This window comes from Phodopus roborovskii, unplaced genomic scaffold, assembly GCF_943737965.1.
Source record: "Phodopus roborovskii unplaced genomic scaffold, PHOROB, whole genome shotgun sequence".
NCBI lineage: Eukaryota > Metazoa > Chordata > Mammalia > Rodentia > Cricetidae > Phodopus > Phodopus roborovskii.
The window spans coordinates 11856815-11875606 of NW_026126448.1; the positions used below are offsets into that span (position 1 = coordinate 11856815).

Below are 18792 nucleotides of genomic sequence, written 5' to 3' on the forward strand. Positions count from 1 at the left end.
TATTCAATATGCCAAGGACTGAGGATAATTAAAGTCTCTGGCCTTAACAAAATGAAGGTTGCAAATCAGCATAGGTAGAAGAAGCAGAACACAACAAACTGCAAAACAGACTATTATACCAAGTACTAGAAGCATGTCCTAGAGGGACTCAAAATAATTCTTTCTCATTTATTTATTTATTTATCTATCTATCTATCTATTTATTTATTTATTTATTGGGTTATAGGGTGTGGCAGTTTGATGAGATGTTCCCTCATAAGTCTTGGCCACTTGAATATGGTCCCTAGATAGCAAGATTAAGAGGTGTGGCCTTGTTGGAGGAAGTGTGTCACTGAGGGTGGTTTTATTAAAGGGCCCCAAAGTCTCCTGACATGCTCAGTGTACTCTCTCTGTGTATCTTGCTTGTAGATCAAGATGTGAGCTCTCAGCTATTCCTGCCAACATGCCTTTGCTCTGACATCATGGATTCTAGCCCTCTAGAACAGTAGGCCCAAGTAAATGTTTTATAAGTTGCCTTAGTCATGGTGTTTTATCACAGCAAAGTAACTAAGTCACAGGGTTAATGATTAGGATTTGACAGAGGCTGTAAAGCTCTCAGATCTGTCTCCTTCCCTCTCTCCCTCAACTCTTGACAATAAAAGGGATAGGTATTAATGGCATACCAATTATATTTTAATGCAGACACACATTATGGAATGACTGCATCAAGTTAGTTAACATGGTTACCTCACATACTTAGCATTTTTCATGGTGGGAACATTTAAAAACCACCCTCTGAGCAATTTTCAAATATATAATGTATTAACTAAAGCCCTTAATGCTGTACCCTTGGATAAATCTTGAAAGATGAAGAGGATTTCATCATTCATGGAGAGCACAATGAAATAAATGTTAGGTAAGGAACAGAAGAAACTTTGCTGGGTGTTGGTGGCACACATCTTCAATCCCAGCACTCTGGAGGCAGAGGCAGGTGGGTTTTGTAAATTTGAGGCCAGCCTGATCTACTGAATGAATTCATGAGATCTTGTACATTTAGGTCCCCTGCCCTTAGCTTAGTGCCCTGGATACCTGTTGACACTGTGTGCTATATACTGCAAATCAAAGATCACAGTAAAGAGGTAGGATTACTGCTGCTGCTTCATACCTGTAGTTTCTTGAATAGGCCTATGGTCCAGGGCTGGTTCGCCTTCAATTTCCATTAGGTCACTAGCTGCTTTCTGAAGTTTTTCTACAGGTACTTGGTGCTCAGCCAATTCTTCCTGTAACTGCTGCATGTCCAAAACAAAAACAAACAGACAAAACAAAACAAAAAAATCCACATTTCAGTGAGTATAAAGGTGTTTTGTAATCTAGAATAGTACCCACAGCCATAGATACTAGATTAAGGAATTTATGAATCAGATTTTGCCTAGGACATATCAACTAGTATTTGTTTCATTAGTTCCCTCTAAGCCATGAAATACCTTGATACACAAATGTGGTCTGCATCTGCTTACCTTTGTTGTTGCAAGCTGCTGCTGCAGGACTGCAGGGTCAGAGGCAATAGTGTCTGAGAGCAGCTTCTTCACATTGGCCTCACAAGTCGACATCCAGGCCTGCAGGCTGTCAGTGCTGCTCTGGAATTGCTGATACTGGCCTAGCAGCATGTTCAGGTGAGAGCCCAATCGTGTACACTATGCCAAAGGAAGAAAGAAGCCAAAAGATAGCAGCTTCCAGAATAGCGTTCAAACAAAGAGCCCTGTCCTGTTTGGGGGAACTTAACTGCAGCTTCACACATAGTTTACTGTCTACAACCGGGTTTGTCATTATTTGCATTGTACTAGCCATCTCACCTTTTTATGTCCCCAGAAGTCTTAGTGAGTCGCATGACACACAACCAAAGAAATATATATCAGACTCTATGCAAAAGACTGGAAAAAAAGGTTAAAAAAAAAAAATGTTCCTTTTGGGAGATTAGAGACATTGACAGAAAGATAGGAAATAATGTGTAGATTCTCAACTTTAGGAGAAGAATTTTTTTCTTAATTTAAAGATATGGATTCATCCTAGAACACACTGTCTACGAATAAAGACTTTGGTTGGTGCTGGACTATGCCTAATAAGCCCAAGACACTGGTCAGGACACAGGAAGATGAGCACCTCTGCCTTCCCCAATGATGTGCTATACATTGCAATGTTGATGGAACTAGGTGTTAGACCGTGGGCCCACACAGTGCATTTTTTGTGCAAATGAACCCATTTGCCTGTGGTTCATACACACTGTGACTTATGGCCCATATTTAGAGCCTTAGAAAATTCACATGGTTGTTTGAGGACTGCAATGTTGTTTCTCTGGAGGCTCTTGGGGTCTTCCCTTACCTTAGAGTGGAGAGTGGTATATCTTTCTGTTGCATCCTTCAATTTTTCATTCACTAAGTTTCTGGTAGCTGATGGTTTCTGGCCGTCCTCAAAATTTTCTGTGTCTAAGACTTTCTGTCCTGAGATAGTCACAAATCTCAAGTCTCCTTTGTGGGAAATGACATCCTCCGAGAAGCTTCCTTGCCGCTTTAGCAAGGAGTACAGGGCTTCGGGGCTACTGCCGCCCTTATGCATACTGTTTAGTTCATTCTCAGATCGTTCTAGCCAGCTGTCAAATTCCCTATGGTCTTGCAGGAACTTCTGCAGTTCATCTCGTAGTGTCTGCGTCTGCTTCAGCTCTGCCTCTGACTGGGCCAGGGAAGTTGCATATTGCTCCTTCAGCTCACAGAGCTTTTCCTGCAGCTTCTGTTGTTCCTCGGGTGTAAGATTGTGACCATGCTGGTCCAGGAAGGCCTGAGCTGACTGGGTGGCCACAATGAAATTCTGTTGCTGAGACAGCAATTCTTGGTGGCGTGCCTGGTGAATAAACCACCCCAAAGACAGTAGGAAAATATGAACAATTTGGTTATATTTACAGCTAGAGTTAGAGATGCTAGAGATGGAGCAATTTCTACTTCTGTTTCAAAACACCACTCACTACAGGGCCAGGTGTGGCCGCACATGCTTTCTAATCTTTGTGAGTTCAAGGAGAGCAAGAGCTACATATAGTGAGACCCTATCTCAAAAAATAAAACAAACAAGTTAAAGAAAACATTACCACTCTAGGTACATAATACCATATTTAAGAAGAGAGATGTGAATGCCAAAAAGATGTTACAAGCCCCCAATAAAGTCATGTAATGAGTTAAGGGTCAGATATGACAAAAATCTACATTGAAGTCCATAAGAATATACAAATAGAATAAAGAACACTACCATGTAGAACAAATATCCTAAACATGGGAGTGGTGAAGAAGTACTTTTTAGAAGGAGGTAAACTCTAAGCTAGGATCTGAAGAATAAACAAAAGAAGTGACTAGGAGTCATGCCTTCCTTTATTTTCAACAGTTAAGGGGAAAGAAAATTCTATGAGTATGCAAAAATTCAGGAGTGAGGGCGTAGCAGTCAGATGCTCAGAGTGAAGGAAGATGAATGATGAGGTCAAGCATGCAGGAACAGATCCTAGAAGGGTGGTGATACGGATAGTAAACCATAGTAAGAGTTTGAACTTAATCTAGAAGGTAAAATAAAGTTATGTGGGGATATAACATCTTAGAAATAAGATGACTCGCCGGGCGTTGGTGGTGCACATCTTTAATCCCAAAATTCAGGAGGCAGAGGCAGGTGGATCTCTGTGAGTTTGAGGCCAACCTGGTCTACAGAGCGAGTTCCAGGATAGGCTCTAAAACCATAGAGAAACACTGTCTCAAAAAAGAATTAAGATGATTCAATATGGGTAGAATGATAGGAAAAAATCTAGGATGATTATTAGTTTGGGAAATTAAGAAGGAATATGCAAAGAACAGGTTGGATTGACATGCAGGTCAGGTCAGGTTGCAAAGAGGCAGATGAATCTATGTATTAGTTTGATACTCAGTAATGATGTCAGCTAAAGATAAAATATACACATGGAATTTATCAATACTGGTAACTGAAGTACTGTACATAGACAAGGATACTCAAGAAAAGCATATTGTTTTTCTGGGAGTGTGTTTCTATATGTGCATATGAACATGTTGTGTTCAGGTAAGGTCACAGATCAATTCTGGATGCTGTTCCTCAAAAGCTACCCATATTATTTTTAAGGTACTCTCTCATTTGGACCTGGAGTTAGGTTGGGCTGACTAGGACCCACCAGGGAGTCCCTTTCTCTAGTTAGGATTACTAGCATGTACCACCATGTCTAACATATAATCAAATTTGGGCTCTCATGCTTGTGTGCCAAAAAGCTTACCAAATGAGCTATCTTTTTAGTCCCAAGAAAGCATATTCTGATAGAAATAGAGGGCTGGGATTATAACAGTTTCTCAAAGATTGACCAAAGGAAAAGAAAGATGATTAGGGCGAAAAGCACTACAGCAGCCAAAGGAGAAGCATTGCGAGAACAGTCAACAGTGTCCAAGCTGCTGAGATACCAGAGACACAAACTAAGGCTGTGATTGGTTTCCCAGAGTGGCATAATCAAAGACAAGCTAACACCCTTACCTTTACTAACTCATATTGCCTGTCCAGTTTCTCTGGTACTTGGTTCACCTCCACACAACCATCAGTGGCATCCAAGGCTCGATTTTCCAGGCTAGTTCCGGAGAGCCTCTCCATTCCTAGGAGGCTGCTCTGTGGCTGTCTTTCAGATGACCCCACAGAAGTCACCCAGTCCAGGAGAGCGTCAATCTTCCTCCTGTTCTCTGCCAGCTCGGTTGCTGCTTTACTCTGAAATGCAGAGGTACTCCAGTGAGAAGGCCTAGACTCCACTGTGGCAGCACAGGCTACTAAGGCAAAGTGGGAAAGGAGCCCTGTTCTGGTGTAAAATGTTCTCATATTAAAAAAATGAGGATTTTCTAAAAGCTGAGCAAATAGTTATTTTAAAAACTCCAGATTTAAGGGGAGGGAGAGGGAACTGGGATTGACATGTAAAACAAGACTGTTTAATCAATATATTGGGGGGTGGGGAGGCTACAAAACAAAACAAAAAAACCCCCCAAAAAACCAAACAACAACAACAAAAATCATCCAGATTTCCTTAATACCTTAAAGAAAATAACCAAACCAAACAAAATGAACAAATGTCGGACTTTAGAAAGACCCTGAAAATCCAGCAAGATTTCTTGGATCCTTCCTAACTATGTATAACATTGGTTGGAAAAGTAAGATACACATAGGCACTGTTCTCATCTAGCTGTTCTTCCCTGAAGGGACAACAGATGTTTGTCACCTTTATCATGGACAAACTGAATGCTTAGTTATTGAACTTGACATTCAATTCTACTCATTAGTTCTTCAAGTATTACTTAAAAAGTTTGTTCTAAACCGGTCTTTAATTCCAGTACTCAAGAAGCAGAGGCAGGTGGATCTATGTGAGTTTGAGGGCAGCCTGGTCTACAGAGGAAGTTCCTGGACAGGCAGAGCCATTACACAGAGAAACCCTGTCTTAAAAAACAAACAAACAAACAAACAAACAAAAAAACCCAAAATCAAAAAAACAACAAGAGGAAAAGGCTGTGCTAAGATGTGAATATTCAGATATTTTTAATATTCATCTTCAGGCAGCTTACTTCTCTTTCCCATGCTCTATACTCTCTAATTAATATAAGAGTCCATGGCCGAACAAAGAATCCAATTCAACCCTTCAACCTGCCACTGCTGAGTAAAACCAGTCAAGACTTCACCTTTGAGTTTTGTTTTTTAGTTTCTCCTACTTCTACAGTCCATACTGTAACTATACAGCTTGCCTGGGAATAAAGTCTATGCCCCCAAAAGACCCTGTAGATATTTTTCTAATATTCTTAGGTCACCACTTAATATTCATGCAAGAAACATACCATTTGCTTTTCACTACCAGCTTAATACACTATCAAGGTCAAAGTATAAATTTAGAGTTAGCAAGTTTTAATTTTGTTTTTGGTAAAATACACTTTTTTTTACCAATCACTCCTGATCTAAATTCCTGGATATTTTTGGTAAAGAAAATACCAACTCAAGGACCTGCTCCTAAAGTTCTCTTCTGCAACTCAAGGCACCCCCAGCTTTTGTGGCTTTAGAAAACTATCAAGCATAGCAGTCTGGCTACCTTCTCTGTCTCCTGCTGTATGGCTGATGTCACAGCTTCCTCCAGCTCCTTCTGAGCTGCCCGTGTCCGTTCTTGGAGAACCTCATATTGTTCCTTAGCCTGATGAAGTTTTTCTCGAAGAGCTGTCAATTCTTGGGGGCTCAGCTTGGTCTGATTCTCTTCCAGGAACCCTTCAATGTCTTTGACAGCTGAGGCAAATGAGGCAGAATGATTCTGAATGTCACCCTGCAAATCCTTAACAAAGAGAAACAAAGATGACTGCTTTTACCTTTAGTCCTTTTGAGTCTTCTAATAGAATAAGGATATATAGTCTGTCCTTTTGATAATAATTTATTTACGATTTATACCAAAACCAAAGAAAAGTTAAAATATTTAATTTTTCCAGAAAACATTCAGTTTTGAATAGTAGAGATTTTTATTTGGCAATGTTGTCTTCAATGAGCACATCTCTCTCTCTCTCTCTCTCTCTCTCTCTCTCTCTCTCTCTCTCTCTCTCTCTCTCTCTCTGTGTAGCCCTGGTGCTTCTGTAACTCACTTGATAGACTATGTACTTCCTACCTCTTACCCCTTGTGCACTAACCCCTATATGTCTATCACTTTTCCGTTTAAATGACACTCTTTGAAGTAATCTTTGCTGACTCCTTAGACAACCCTAGACTGTTTTTCTGGCATATGGTTTCACACAACTTAACATTTATGCATGTAATAGTTAACAATTAGCTGTCTTTTGGTGATAATTTGTGTACTTGTATATCTCTTCCACGAAACAGTAAACTTTCATGAGGGCAGGAATGTCTTATTTACCACTGAAGAGGCACTAAGCACTGGTTTGGAGTCTTGGCAACGTTTATTGCAGGAAGGACAAGAAGGATTAATTAACACTGACCTTCAAGTCACTTTGGTTCTTCTGCAAAGCAGAAAGCTCTTGCTGAGAGGCTCTGCCCTGGTGCCTCCCCAATGCTCTTTCTGCCTGTCCAACCCAGCTGCAGAGGTCCTCCAACTTCTGATGGCAGGTATTTTGTTGCTTCTGTAGAGTCTAATTAAAATGCAGAGGAGTCAAGAAATAATCAACTCTCATTTTACAAATACAAGATAATTTCCTGAAATGTAAAACAGGACAATTATATGGCAAAGACGGAAAAATTGGTGGAAAACTGGAAGAGAAAAAGGCACAGAAATCATATTCCCGAAGCTCCCCTCATCTGGGTTGTCTGTAATCTGAGTGTGCAGCTGGAATGATAGTCAGGGATAGTTGTAGAGATATGCTCCTAATGCAGGTTTGAGTTTGGAAGCTGCTTTGGAGACTGATATTATCATCAGTGGAACGGACCGCATTGAAAACCACACATAATGGTGTAAATGATAATAAATTTGTCTCTCTGAGAAATTCTTTTGGAACAAGAGGATATGCTGGAAATTAAGTCAGGAACGCGGAAAAGTATTAAAAAAAAGAAAGAAAGAAAAAGCTCAAGAGTATGGATAACTGATAAGCTAAATGAGGTTCTTAATAATTGAACTGACTTTATAAATCAAATGTCTCACCACTGCATAAGACCATTAAATAGAATGATTACATGGCAGGCTCAAGGAGTGTGCTTTGGCTATTTTGAGAAGAACACTGACCAAGAATAGCAACTGCCTTAGTCTTCTGGGGGGGGGGGGTCCTACTCTAATATCACTGGAAAAGACAGGCCCAGGGAAGGGGGTGGGAATATGTTTCCATGCCTGATCCTTTTCCCATCTCTCAGGTCAGTTTCATGACACTAAAGTACCCAACTGAGCAACAATTGAGCATGATGTGTTTCTCCTGATCATCCTTCTAAAAATTGTTTCCACCAGACTGCCTTCTGATGGCATTCTGATGGCACAGTCACCTGCACTTACAAACAGGTGCTCATACTGGCCCTCACTCCCTTTTTTTTAGGAAAAACAGAAGGGCACTGGAAGAGAACCCCTAAGAGCTCTTCAGCTGTGAAACAGGATCTTCATGGGTTAGGATGAGTGCAGACTGAATCTGAAAAAAGCAAAGCAAACAAGTTAACGCACACACATTCAGAGCAAATATAGAGAGCAGAGTGTTTCTGACAAGGTTAATGCACATTGTGGAATTAATTCCATGCTCAGAGTGTTCACATGCAATTCTATTACCTGCTGCAGGTAAGCTTAAGGTGGCTCAGACCAATCTGCTTTATTAATTATCCACAGGATATACACTACATAAGTGACTAGGTAAGAGCATTGCACATGTGCAGGTATGGAGACTGACCTAAATATTTCATCGAGATTTATTTCAATATGGTTGAAATAATTAGACAGTAGCAGGGGACATAAGGCATTGACTAACCTAATTTTCTTTAAGTTTGACCCAAAAGCTCAGCTATACTTTGCATAATACAAGAGCTCTTGAGACAAGATTTTCTGGGGAACATGACAATTCTTCTATCATTTTGCTGTATACCAATTTATTCATGGGCAGAGGTGACAAAAGTGTCACTCAGGATAGTCTAAGGTTATGATAATACTAGATACTGAAATATGTTCAATTTGAATTTTGCAAGATAAGAGTTATGATGTGAAATGGTAGGACAGTCATCAGATTAAAAAAGAAAGAAAGAAACCATCAATCCTGCTTTTGTACATTCTGTTACATGGTGAAAAACTGGGCCCTTCTGTATGCAGAAAAGTACTAGAAAATAATAACTCAAATATTCCCAAACAAGGCTAGGTATGGAAGCATGTGGGCAGAGGCAGGGGGATCTCTGTGAGCTCAAGGCCAACCTGGTTCACAGAGAGTTAGCCTAGGCTACACAGGGAAACATGGTTTTAAAAGCAAAACAACAACAACAAAAAAGAGCTAATTCTGATTAAATAGTTTTGTTGGCTGTTTGAAGACTGTCAAGGAGTCTTGTTATGAGTTATTTTAAAAGCCTTTTAATAAAACTGATTTTTCAGAGCCATTCTTGTCCAGTGTCAGAGTTACCTACATGCTCTTCATAGCCTCAGATGAATGCTGAGGAAGCAATAGGCAGAAAGGGGTAGCCACAACTTTTACATGAAAGTTGAGACAATGGGACACATTAAGAGTAGAGTCTCACTAAAATGAAAAACACTTGCACATGCAATTTGCACACAAATATATATATATATTCTCTCTCACACACAAAACAAGAAAAACAGCAGAACAGTTATCAGATCCCATTGGCCTGCAGGACCTGAAATTTTGAAGTTGATAAAACCAGGTCTCTGGAATCATGACAGCCAGAAAAAACCCAGAAGACATCCCCAAGGACAAATTGAGCTCAGTTGCTGGTTCAGTCTGACCTTAACCTGAACTTCTTGCTGGATTTGCTGAAGATGGCCTTGCAATGTATCCATCTGAGCTGCAGTCTGTTCCACAAGGTCCTGGAAGGACCTCTGTAATTCACTCAAAGACTGCACCATCTGTTGGTTCTGCTGAAGAGGCAAATCTTTGGCATGATCAGCGATAAAGAGCTGAATATCCAAAGCAAGAACATCCAACTGAGATTTCTTTTCAGTCATAGATTGTTTCATATTCTGAGAAAAGTAGGGAGAGAAAAACAAACAAATAAAACCAACATTTATTTCTCTAGTCATAGAAAAGCTACTGGTTTTGAGAATTAAAAGTTAACCTTATATTTTTATCATTGGTACTGATGACCAAAATAGCACTGCAAATCTCAGTTTTTGGTCTTTACAAATTCCAAAAACAAGGCATTAATTACAAGTATGTTTCCATTACATTCAGTAAGCTTTCAATTATTTATGATAACAGAATTATATTATTACTAATCTAAAATATATATGATGGGCTGGAGAGATGGCTCAGAAATTAAGAGCACTGATTGCTCTTCCAGAGGTCCTGAGTTCAATTCCCAGCAACCATCTATAATGGTTGACAGCCATCTATAATGGGATCTGATGTCCTCTTCTGATATGCAGGCATACATGGACACAGAACGCTATATAATAAATAGACAAATTTTTAAAAATAAGTAAATAAATTATATACATGACTTAATTTTCTTCTTATTTATTTTGGCAGAGCTGGGGATTGAACCTATGACCTGTGTATTCTGGGGAGCCACTCTTCTACTGAGCGACATCCCAAGCTCCTTTTGTCTGATTTATTTGAGATAGGTTGCTCAGGTCAGCCTTAAACTCATTTTATTGTCCAAAAAGGCCTTGAATTTGTGATTCTCTCAGCTCAACTTCCCAAACAGATGAAATCAGAGGTCCCTGCCACCAGCCCTGCTTAATTAAAAGGTTTAGGAAAAATACAACATTCATTTCTGATGCAAAGTTTTGGGTTGAAGAGACAGTTTGGCAGTTAAGAAAGAGCACTGGCTGCTTTTCCAGAGGACCCAAGCTCAATTCCCAGCACCAATGAGGTAGCAACTCTAATTCTAGGAGATTTGGTGCCCTCTTCTAGCCTCAGTGGGCACTCACATGCATATGCTGCACAGACACACATGTAGGCTTAAGTATCTGTTTTTATTTGTCCAGTGAGTAATTGTTAGGCCATTCCTGAGAAAGCAGGAAGCTTATTTTGATTCAATGAGACAGCTCATTATTTTTAGGTGGCTGGAGAGATGAATCAGTGGTTCAAAACAACTACTATTGTTTCAGAGGACATTGAGCAGCTCAGAACAATCTGAAACTTCAGTTCCAGGGGATTTGACTCCCTTTCTGATGTGCCACATACAAGCACACAGGTTCCCACACATATACATAACATTTTAAAAAAAAAATCTTTGAATTTAAAAAAAAAAAGATTTATTTACCTTTATCTTATGTGTGTGGGTGTTTTGCTTGAATGTATGTCTGTGTCATGTGCACACACACAGTACCCACAGAGGCCAGAAGAGAACATCAGATCCCCTAAACTGGAGGTGAAACCATGTGGGTGCTGGAAATTAAAGCTGACTCTCCAGAAGAGCAGCTGGTGTTCTTAACTGTTGAGCTATCTCTCAAGTCCCAAAAGAAAATCTCAAAATTGATGATGATGGTGTGTGTGTGTGTGTGTGTTTGTACTATGTGTGTGTCAATCTAGAAGCCCTCATCCACTGTTTGAGTATGCAAGTCAGATGACAACTTTCAGAGATTAGTTCTCTCCTTCCACCATCAGTTCGGGTATTGAACTTATGTCTGGAGACTTGCATGCAAGGCAATCGCTTTACCTGTAGAACTATCTCCCTATTCTTGTATGTATATTTAAACTGTGAATGGTTCTTTTGAGGTCTCTTTCTCTCTCTGCTCTCACTGTGTTGTAACCTAGAACTTGTTATACAGACCTGGCTAGACTTGAACTCATATAGATCTGCCTGTCTTTGCTTCCTCAGTACCACCATGTCTGGCATATGTCAACTCCTAAGGTAGCTGAATGAGGTCCAGGGACACAGTTGACCATAGACAAACCTGTATGTCTACTTATTCTGGGATGAGGGAAAGGGAGAGGACAGAGAGGAGGGACAGCTCTAGTGCCTTTTGACTTTCTAAAGAGTTTACAGGGTGATATCCTTCTGTGACACAAAATTCATGAAAATTCATAAAAGCTTATGTACAGCCAGGAAGTATGGCACGTGCCTTTAATCCCAGCACTCAGGAGGCAGAGGCTGGTAGCTCTCTGTGAGTTTGAGGCCAGCCTGGTCTACAGAGTTTCAGGACAGGTTCCAAAGCTACACAGAGAAACTCTGTCTCAAAAAACCAAAAAGAGCTGATGTACTCTAGGTAGGATATAGCAACAAAAAGAATAATGGACTAAACAGAACAATATAAAAAAAGAACTACTAATGAAGGAAAAGTATGTGGCACATATAATTATGTAGCTATCTATATGCCGTACTTTTAACTTTCTTTCACTGGTTAATAAGAAGAACCAATTAGTTTGGAGCTTAGTAAGAAGAAAAGCATCTATAGATCAAGATGTCTAGAATTGTGACCTCCTGGCTAAATCTGATATTTCAAAGCCTGGTGTTACAATGCACCACCTGGCCTACAAAAAAGCTTGCCTACTCACACTCTAGGTCAATGGTGTAAAGCTCCCCACAAATTGTGCAAGATTGGATACCAGGCAAAAGAGAAAGAAGAGACAGACCCTAGATGCTCAGTACAAGGAGGTTATAAAGTCGGTAATATAAAGCCATTCTTTGGACTCTCAAAGAGTAACTGAGAGGAGAAAGAGTCACAAGGAAATTCAGACTTCCTAAGAAAGATTAAGCATAGAGACCAAGATTAAGTATAAAGACTGATTTTCCCATAAGGAAAATAAGAGTTGTAAGTCAAAGGACATGTGGGAATGGGTGACAGGTTTACCTCATATTGTTGGAGAGAGTGATTCAGGTTGTCAACATTAGTTTCACTGTCACATTCCTTGCTGTTCAGAGTAAGACTGGTTCTGCCAACCCAGGCTTGCAGATTTTGAAGTTTGCCTTCTAGTTCCTTGTACTGATTTAACACTGTGGTCTAGGAAATAAACAGCAAGTCAGACTATGACCCTCCAGGTCCACCCAGGCTTTGTAAATCCTAAGAGACTCCAACATAACCAAACAAAAAACTCACACAACACAAAGCCCCCAAACCAAAACACTACCTGTTTCACTTCCACAGCATTCTGGAGGTGGAGGAGTCTGGAGTTCCAAGAGTCACTAACAGAATCCAGAGACTTCTGGAGGTTCTTGGCATCTTTCTCTAAGGCCTTCAGCAGCTGAGCAGGAACTTCTTGCGGCTGGCTGGTAACAATCTGATCCACACACTCCAATTCCTGACTCACCACAGTGGACAGATCTTTCAGTTCCTGGTCTAATACCTGAGGGGACAGAGTAAAGTTACCTCCAAAATTGAGAACAGCGCTGAGGCTGGGGATCAGTAGCAGAGTGTGTTCCACCTTGCTTAAGGCCTAGGTTCAACTCCCAGGACAGAGTAGTGATTTTGCTTTCTGGGAATCAGCTACGAACACATGTTAGCTCACCTCACATCTACACAGTACTTACAAATGTAGGTTCCTTGGTCTAATAATTAATTAATTCACATTTCTCAAAATTGAACAACAAGGACCGTTTCCTCTGAGGCCACCAAACTGAAGTATGAGTACTCAGGACTTGAACTCAGATTTCTGACTCACTGTAGTACTCTGACAGCCTTGGCCCCAGAATGTCTCTTGTTATTGCTATGTCTTTGCATGCTTGCAGCTCCTATTATTCTCTGGTGTCTGGCATGGTGTGAATGGGTGTGGAGGTATCCCCACTGACTTTAATGTAGTGTGATTATCTCATGGAAATATCCCAATCAACTTGGCATTTTTCCTATAAATTATTATGGAGATGATTTCCTCCTAAGATATACTGTTTAACAGAAGCAATGATTTTATATAATAATAGTGTTGGATTAAATAGGATTTTGATGATTGGGGGATTTTAATAAATATAGTAAGAGATTGTGATAGAGGTTAAATTTAGTGGGAAAATATGGGTAAGAATAAGATAAAATATTGCCCCTGCCCCTGATAAAACAGGGGCTTCAGAGAATAAAAAATAAGAACAAGGAAATGCCACACAGCTAGAACATACAAATTTCTCTTGAGGAGCCATATAGTCTGTGTTAATGATTAAGAAAAACAACTGAGTCCCAGAAACCCAGATAGTTCAAGTTCTTTTAATCTTAATGTTGAGAGATGTGTCCATGTGTTTCAGTGTGCATCATAGCTGAAACAAAGTTTGAAATATGACTTAAGGTCAGATTAAGATGTTTTTGTTAATGGCTTTGAGGTAAAAAAAAATAAACAAACAAAAACAAAAACAAAAAAAAAACAAACCCAAATAAAAATCTAAAGTTTAGAAAGGCACATAGTTGAGTGAGGGACTTGTTGAGGTCAAGGAATAAGAACAAAGCAGCCCAAATATTACTAGCTGATATGCCTTTGTTGCTAGGATTGGTTGATCAAAGATGATGATTAATTCCTTGTATCCATTTCTGCTCTCAGCTGCAGCTGCTTCTTCTTAAGATTTGTTATGTAGTGTTCTGTCTGCATGTATCCCTGTAGGCCAGAAGAGGGCACCAGATCTCATCACAGATGGTTGTGAGCCACCATGAGATTGCTGGGAATTGAACTCAGGACCTCTGGAAGACCAGCCAATGCTCTTAACCACTGAGCCATTTCTCCTGCCCTGCCCTCAGCTTCTTGATATAAAAAACTGCTGATGAATGGGGATGCACCCCGAGGATTCAAAGTAGATATGACTGATGGCTTTTCATATGTAAAAGTTTAGGTTTGTGATTCTTTTTTGTAACTGCAAAATACAGCCTGCCAGTAAAAGAACTAGCTGAGAAAATATACCTTGATTGTTTACATTCTGTTTATCTATAACAAGTAAATTAAATATGAATGTATGTGGGTTCTTGAGAAAATTTGTTTTTCACCTGTAATACATAAAATGTTTAATCATGTAAGGGACATGGAAACTTTTTTTTAACTTGTATTTATTGTAATCATTCAATTAAAAAATAGAATGTAACCACATTGTAATTTTTATACTCCTGGAAAGGTTTTGCTTAAAGTTAGTTAGAAGGAAGACATCAAGAGAAACAGAACAGTTACATTTGGATAGAGGTAAGACAAGAAATAAAGATGATAGACACTAAAGGTGTGTGTTTTCTCTCTCTCTCTTCTCTCTCTCTCTCTCTCACTTTATTTATTTATTTTTTTGCTGGCCCTAGAGAGTTGAGTTTTGTCCCCTCAAAGAGAAAAGTCAAGTTGAGTGATTAGTCCACCAACCCCTTTGGATCTCCCTCAATCCCTGAGCTGCTAGAGGCTGGTCCTCACAGCAGCAATACCCAGGCAGCTGATGCGTAGAATTAGGGTGCTTCAAGGGAAATCAACCACTCCCCCCCAAAAAAGATGAAGTTTTCAAATCAAATTTTAAGGGAGAAAGAACCAAAGAATATAAAAATAACCTGGAAAACAGTCTTTCTACTCAGCTGTTCTATAATATTCTTACTCCTCAACAGAGCTGCCAGTATTCGGTGGTGGAAAAGCATAATAGTGTTTTTGAGTATAACCTCATTGCCCTTTCAGCTACCCTACTTATACCACATACTGGATACTGAGAAACATGGCAAGCTTCTACAGGCTCCATCATCTTCATTGTAGCTTTCAATTTCAGTGAATGCCGCATTTTTCCTGTCAAGGCTGCTTTTCTATCCTTTCTATGTTCTTCAAACCTTGATACTATCTACAATTTCTCCCTGCATTATCTTCTCCAAAATCCACTGGGAACATTCCTTAGTCACAATACATCCTCTAGCTGGTGTTCTACCTCTTTTCTTGCCTGCAACACAAACACTTCTGGAAAGAATGGCATACAGTAATCATCTATCATCTACTTTCTATCTTAGCACTCCATGGAAACCATTTTTACTAAGCAGTCTTTATTTCTGAAGCAGGCTTCAAATGGACTCAACATCTCTGTCCTCTGTTCTTCCTAAAAGTCTTTTCCTTCTGTTTTGTAAGGTCAGTGTTTCTTGGTGTTCTTTGAAATCTGAATCAGAACTGAGTATGTGGCTCAGCAGGTAGGAGAATTTGCTTGAGGAAGCATGAAGACCCGAATTCAAATCCTATAGCCCCAGCTGGGCATTGGTGGCAAATACCTTTAATCCCAGCACTCAGGAGACAAAGGCAGGCAGATCTCTGTGAGTTTGAGGCCAGCTTGGTCTACAGAGCTAGTTCCAGGACAGGCTCCAAAGCCACAGAGAACCCCTGTCTTAAAAAACAAAACACAAAACAAAACAAACAAAAAATCCCATAGCCAGACAGAAAAAGCTGGTAATTGCCATGAACACATGTACCCCCAGTACTGGAATAAGAAGATTGCTGGAGTTTTTTTGGCTAGCATCAGTGACAGACCCTGTCTAAAGGGTGTAAGGTAGAGTGTAAGCAAGTGAGACAATAAAATAAATGTCTATGGTCCACTTGTGGATTTGCACAGGTGTGTGCAACCACACACGTACATGCACAATACACAAAAGCAAAAAGAAAAAGTCAAAACAAACCACTAAAATTAACCAACTAGCCAACAAAATATAGCTGGTTTCATTTCTGAAACTTCAAATCAAATTTTTGGTTTAACAAAGAAACAAACAAGTACAAAGCATGCATAGGCCAGACCTGGGTGTCATCTTCAGGAATTCCATTTACCTCCTTTGAATCACTATTTTTCACTGGTCTGGAGCCCACTAATTAGGCTAAACTAACTGTTCAGTGAGCTACTATAGGAATCTTCCTATTTCTGCTTCCCCAATGCTGGGATTACAAGTGTGCCCCAATGTTTCTGGTTTTTGTTTTTGTTAAGACAGGGTCTCACTATGTATCCTTGGCTGGTCTGAAACTCACTATGTAGAGCAGGCTGGCCTCAACCTTGTGGTGATCCTTCTGTCTCTTTTTCTCAGTGGAAAGATCACAGGTATATACTCTCATATCCAGCCACAAATGTAAGTAAAACGCTGCTGGATTTCCCATCAGGAAAAACAATAGTATGAGGTTCAGGAGGTAGCTTAGCAGACAAGAGCATAACTGTTTCTAGCACCAATGGGGGCAGCTGACAACTATCTGTTAACTTTAGCTCCAGTGCACCTTTTCAATGTCATTATTATTATTTCCTTTTCAATGGTGTTAAAATTACATTTATTTATTTTTGCATTTGCATGTGTCACAGTGAAAACCCAGTGTGAAGGTCAGAGAACAACTTGCAGGAATTAATTCTGTCCTTTCACTACACAGGTCCTAGAAACTGAACTCAGACCGCCAGACTTGACAGCAAGTCCCTTTATCTAATGAGATATCTTCCTGACACAAATGGTGATTTTGAATTGCCTAAAAAGTTTACTGAAAACTCTACATGCAGAGATGGATCTGATAAATTCATGCTTCACTGAGTTGATAGGATTTGGCCATACAGTTGGGAAATCATTCCCATTATCCCCCTTGGGTCTTCTCTTCCCTGAGTGGGTCAAACCATGGGAAATATAATGAAGAGGAAAGGTCAGTCACTTTCACCTAATCTTATCACTTCAGGAAAAAACAAAACAACAAAAAACCCTTACTTTCAACAGCATCCACCTAGAGTCTAAGCTGATGCTTCCTTCAGAAGACACCCTTTAGTCTTCTGTAGGAAAAAAAGCATATGTAGCTGCTACACTTCTAAAAGAGTTGCAGCTGGTAGGCTTAATTGCTTCTTACACTTTAAATAAGCTAGAACCCTGTTTGCATATGCAAATCTACGTGTCTTCCAGTGCTATTATAAAGGGGGGTTTTAGGGATTTATGCAATGTAACTCACATTGCTGTTTAACTTCATCCACTGAAGTTTGTGGACTAGTAGTCTCCAGTCAGCTAAAAGTAGACCCTTTCTTTCTTTAAAAAAACTTATTTTTTATTATTAATTTAAGTATACATGTTTGTGTATGTATGGAGGCCAGAAGAAGGTGTCAGAGTCACTGGAGCTGAATTTACAGGTGGTTGACATGGTTTCTGGGAACTGAACTCTGAATCTCTGCAAGCTCAAAATGTACTGGTAACTGCTGAGCCATCTCTCCAGCCCCAGCATTAAGCACTCTTTCTTTCTTTCTTTCTTTCTTTCTTTCTTTCTTTCTTTCTTTCTTTTTTTTTTTTTGAGACAGTCTCTCTGCATAGAATTGGCTATCTTGAAGCTCACTATGTAGATTAGGCTAGCCTCAAATTCCAAGAGATCCTCCTGCCTCTGACTTTCAGTGCTGGGATTAAAGACATGTATCACCATGCCCAGCTTAAGTTTCTTAACTAGTCACACTGCTTTTGAACTTACCACATAATTAAATGTCATTCAAGCAATGCAGCACATGTATATCCAAAGTCTATTAACTCTGTCACTTAGAAATCTTAACTGTTCTAGCCTAGAATATCCTGCCAATACCTAACAAGGAGTCGGAGGGTTTTTTGTTTTGTTTTGTTTCAATGAGAAATCTTCAAGGTAGCTGGGAGCCACCATCTTGAAGCCAGTGGGCATGGAAGAATGTCTGAGAACGTACCTTGGTCTGACACAGCAAATCCTGCAGCTCTGCCATATTAAGCCCCAAAGGTTGAATCTGTTTGGTTCTCATTTCGATGTCCCGTAACAGAGACAGATAGGACACCAGCTTCTCATCATGCTCTAAACAAAGTCGCCGGGTAAACACATTCTGTGGAACCAAAATAAAATCAAGTTCTGTTATTTTCCTTAAAGTCAGCTTTTAAAGTAGACAGTTGCTTTGTTATTCCAACAGAAAGAAGCAATTTTTACTACAAGTAAGAGAGGATGGAAATATGCTATTTGTCATTTCTAGCAATAGGCAAAGTGACTTTATTGACTTTCTCAGAGAGTAGAAGTCCATAAAATAAATAAGCATCACTTAAAAACATTTCTAAAAGCCATTTTTATTTCAAATAACATCATTTCAATATTTCAAATTAACTTCAATATTAGTTTCTAATTAGGACTCTTGGGCAGGCAGCAGTCTATACTGATTGCATAGCAAGCCCTGGGTGCAATGTTAGAATCACAAAATAAAAAACAATGAATAGAAGCACTTGAAAATTTTAGAAAGACATTCACAGGCAAAGCCCAATTTTCCAATAACTAT

The 18792-nt window shown here is 39.6% G+C and overlaps 1 protein-coding gene across 4 annotated transcripts in view; it reads right to left on the reverse strand.

Moving 5' to 3' along the window:
• The window catches only part of Macf1 (microtubule actin crosslinking factor 1), a 312940-nt gene that overhangs the window by 96372 nt on the left and 197776 nt on the right, over window positions 1–18792 (reverse strand). For 3 of the 4 annotated variants that reach the window (XM_051188727.1, XM_051188725.1, XM_051188724.1), the window contains exons 36-41: window positions 7011–7160; window positions 6125–6358; window positions 4543–4767; window positions 2359–2874; window positions 1497–1673; window positions 1145–1268 (exon numbers count right to left, since the gene is read on the reverse strand). In XM_051188727.1, coding sequence (XP_051044684.1) covers window positions 1145–1268; window positions 1497–1673; window positions 2359–2874; window positions 4543–4767; window positions 6125–6358; window positions 7011–7160 — 1426 coding nt within the window. Of the gene's footprint in view, window positions 1–1144; window positions 1269–1496; window positions 1674–2358; window positions 2875–4542; window positions 4768–6124; window positions 6359–7010; window positions 7161–9445; window positions 9680–12457; window positions 12608–12734; window positions 12951–18201; window positions 18352–18792 lie in introns of all 4 variants that reach the window. The other variant, XM_051188726.1, reaches the window with a different exon arrangement.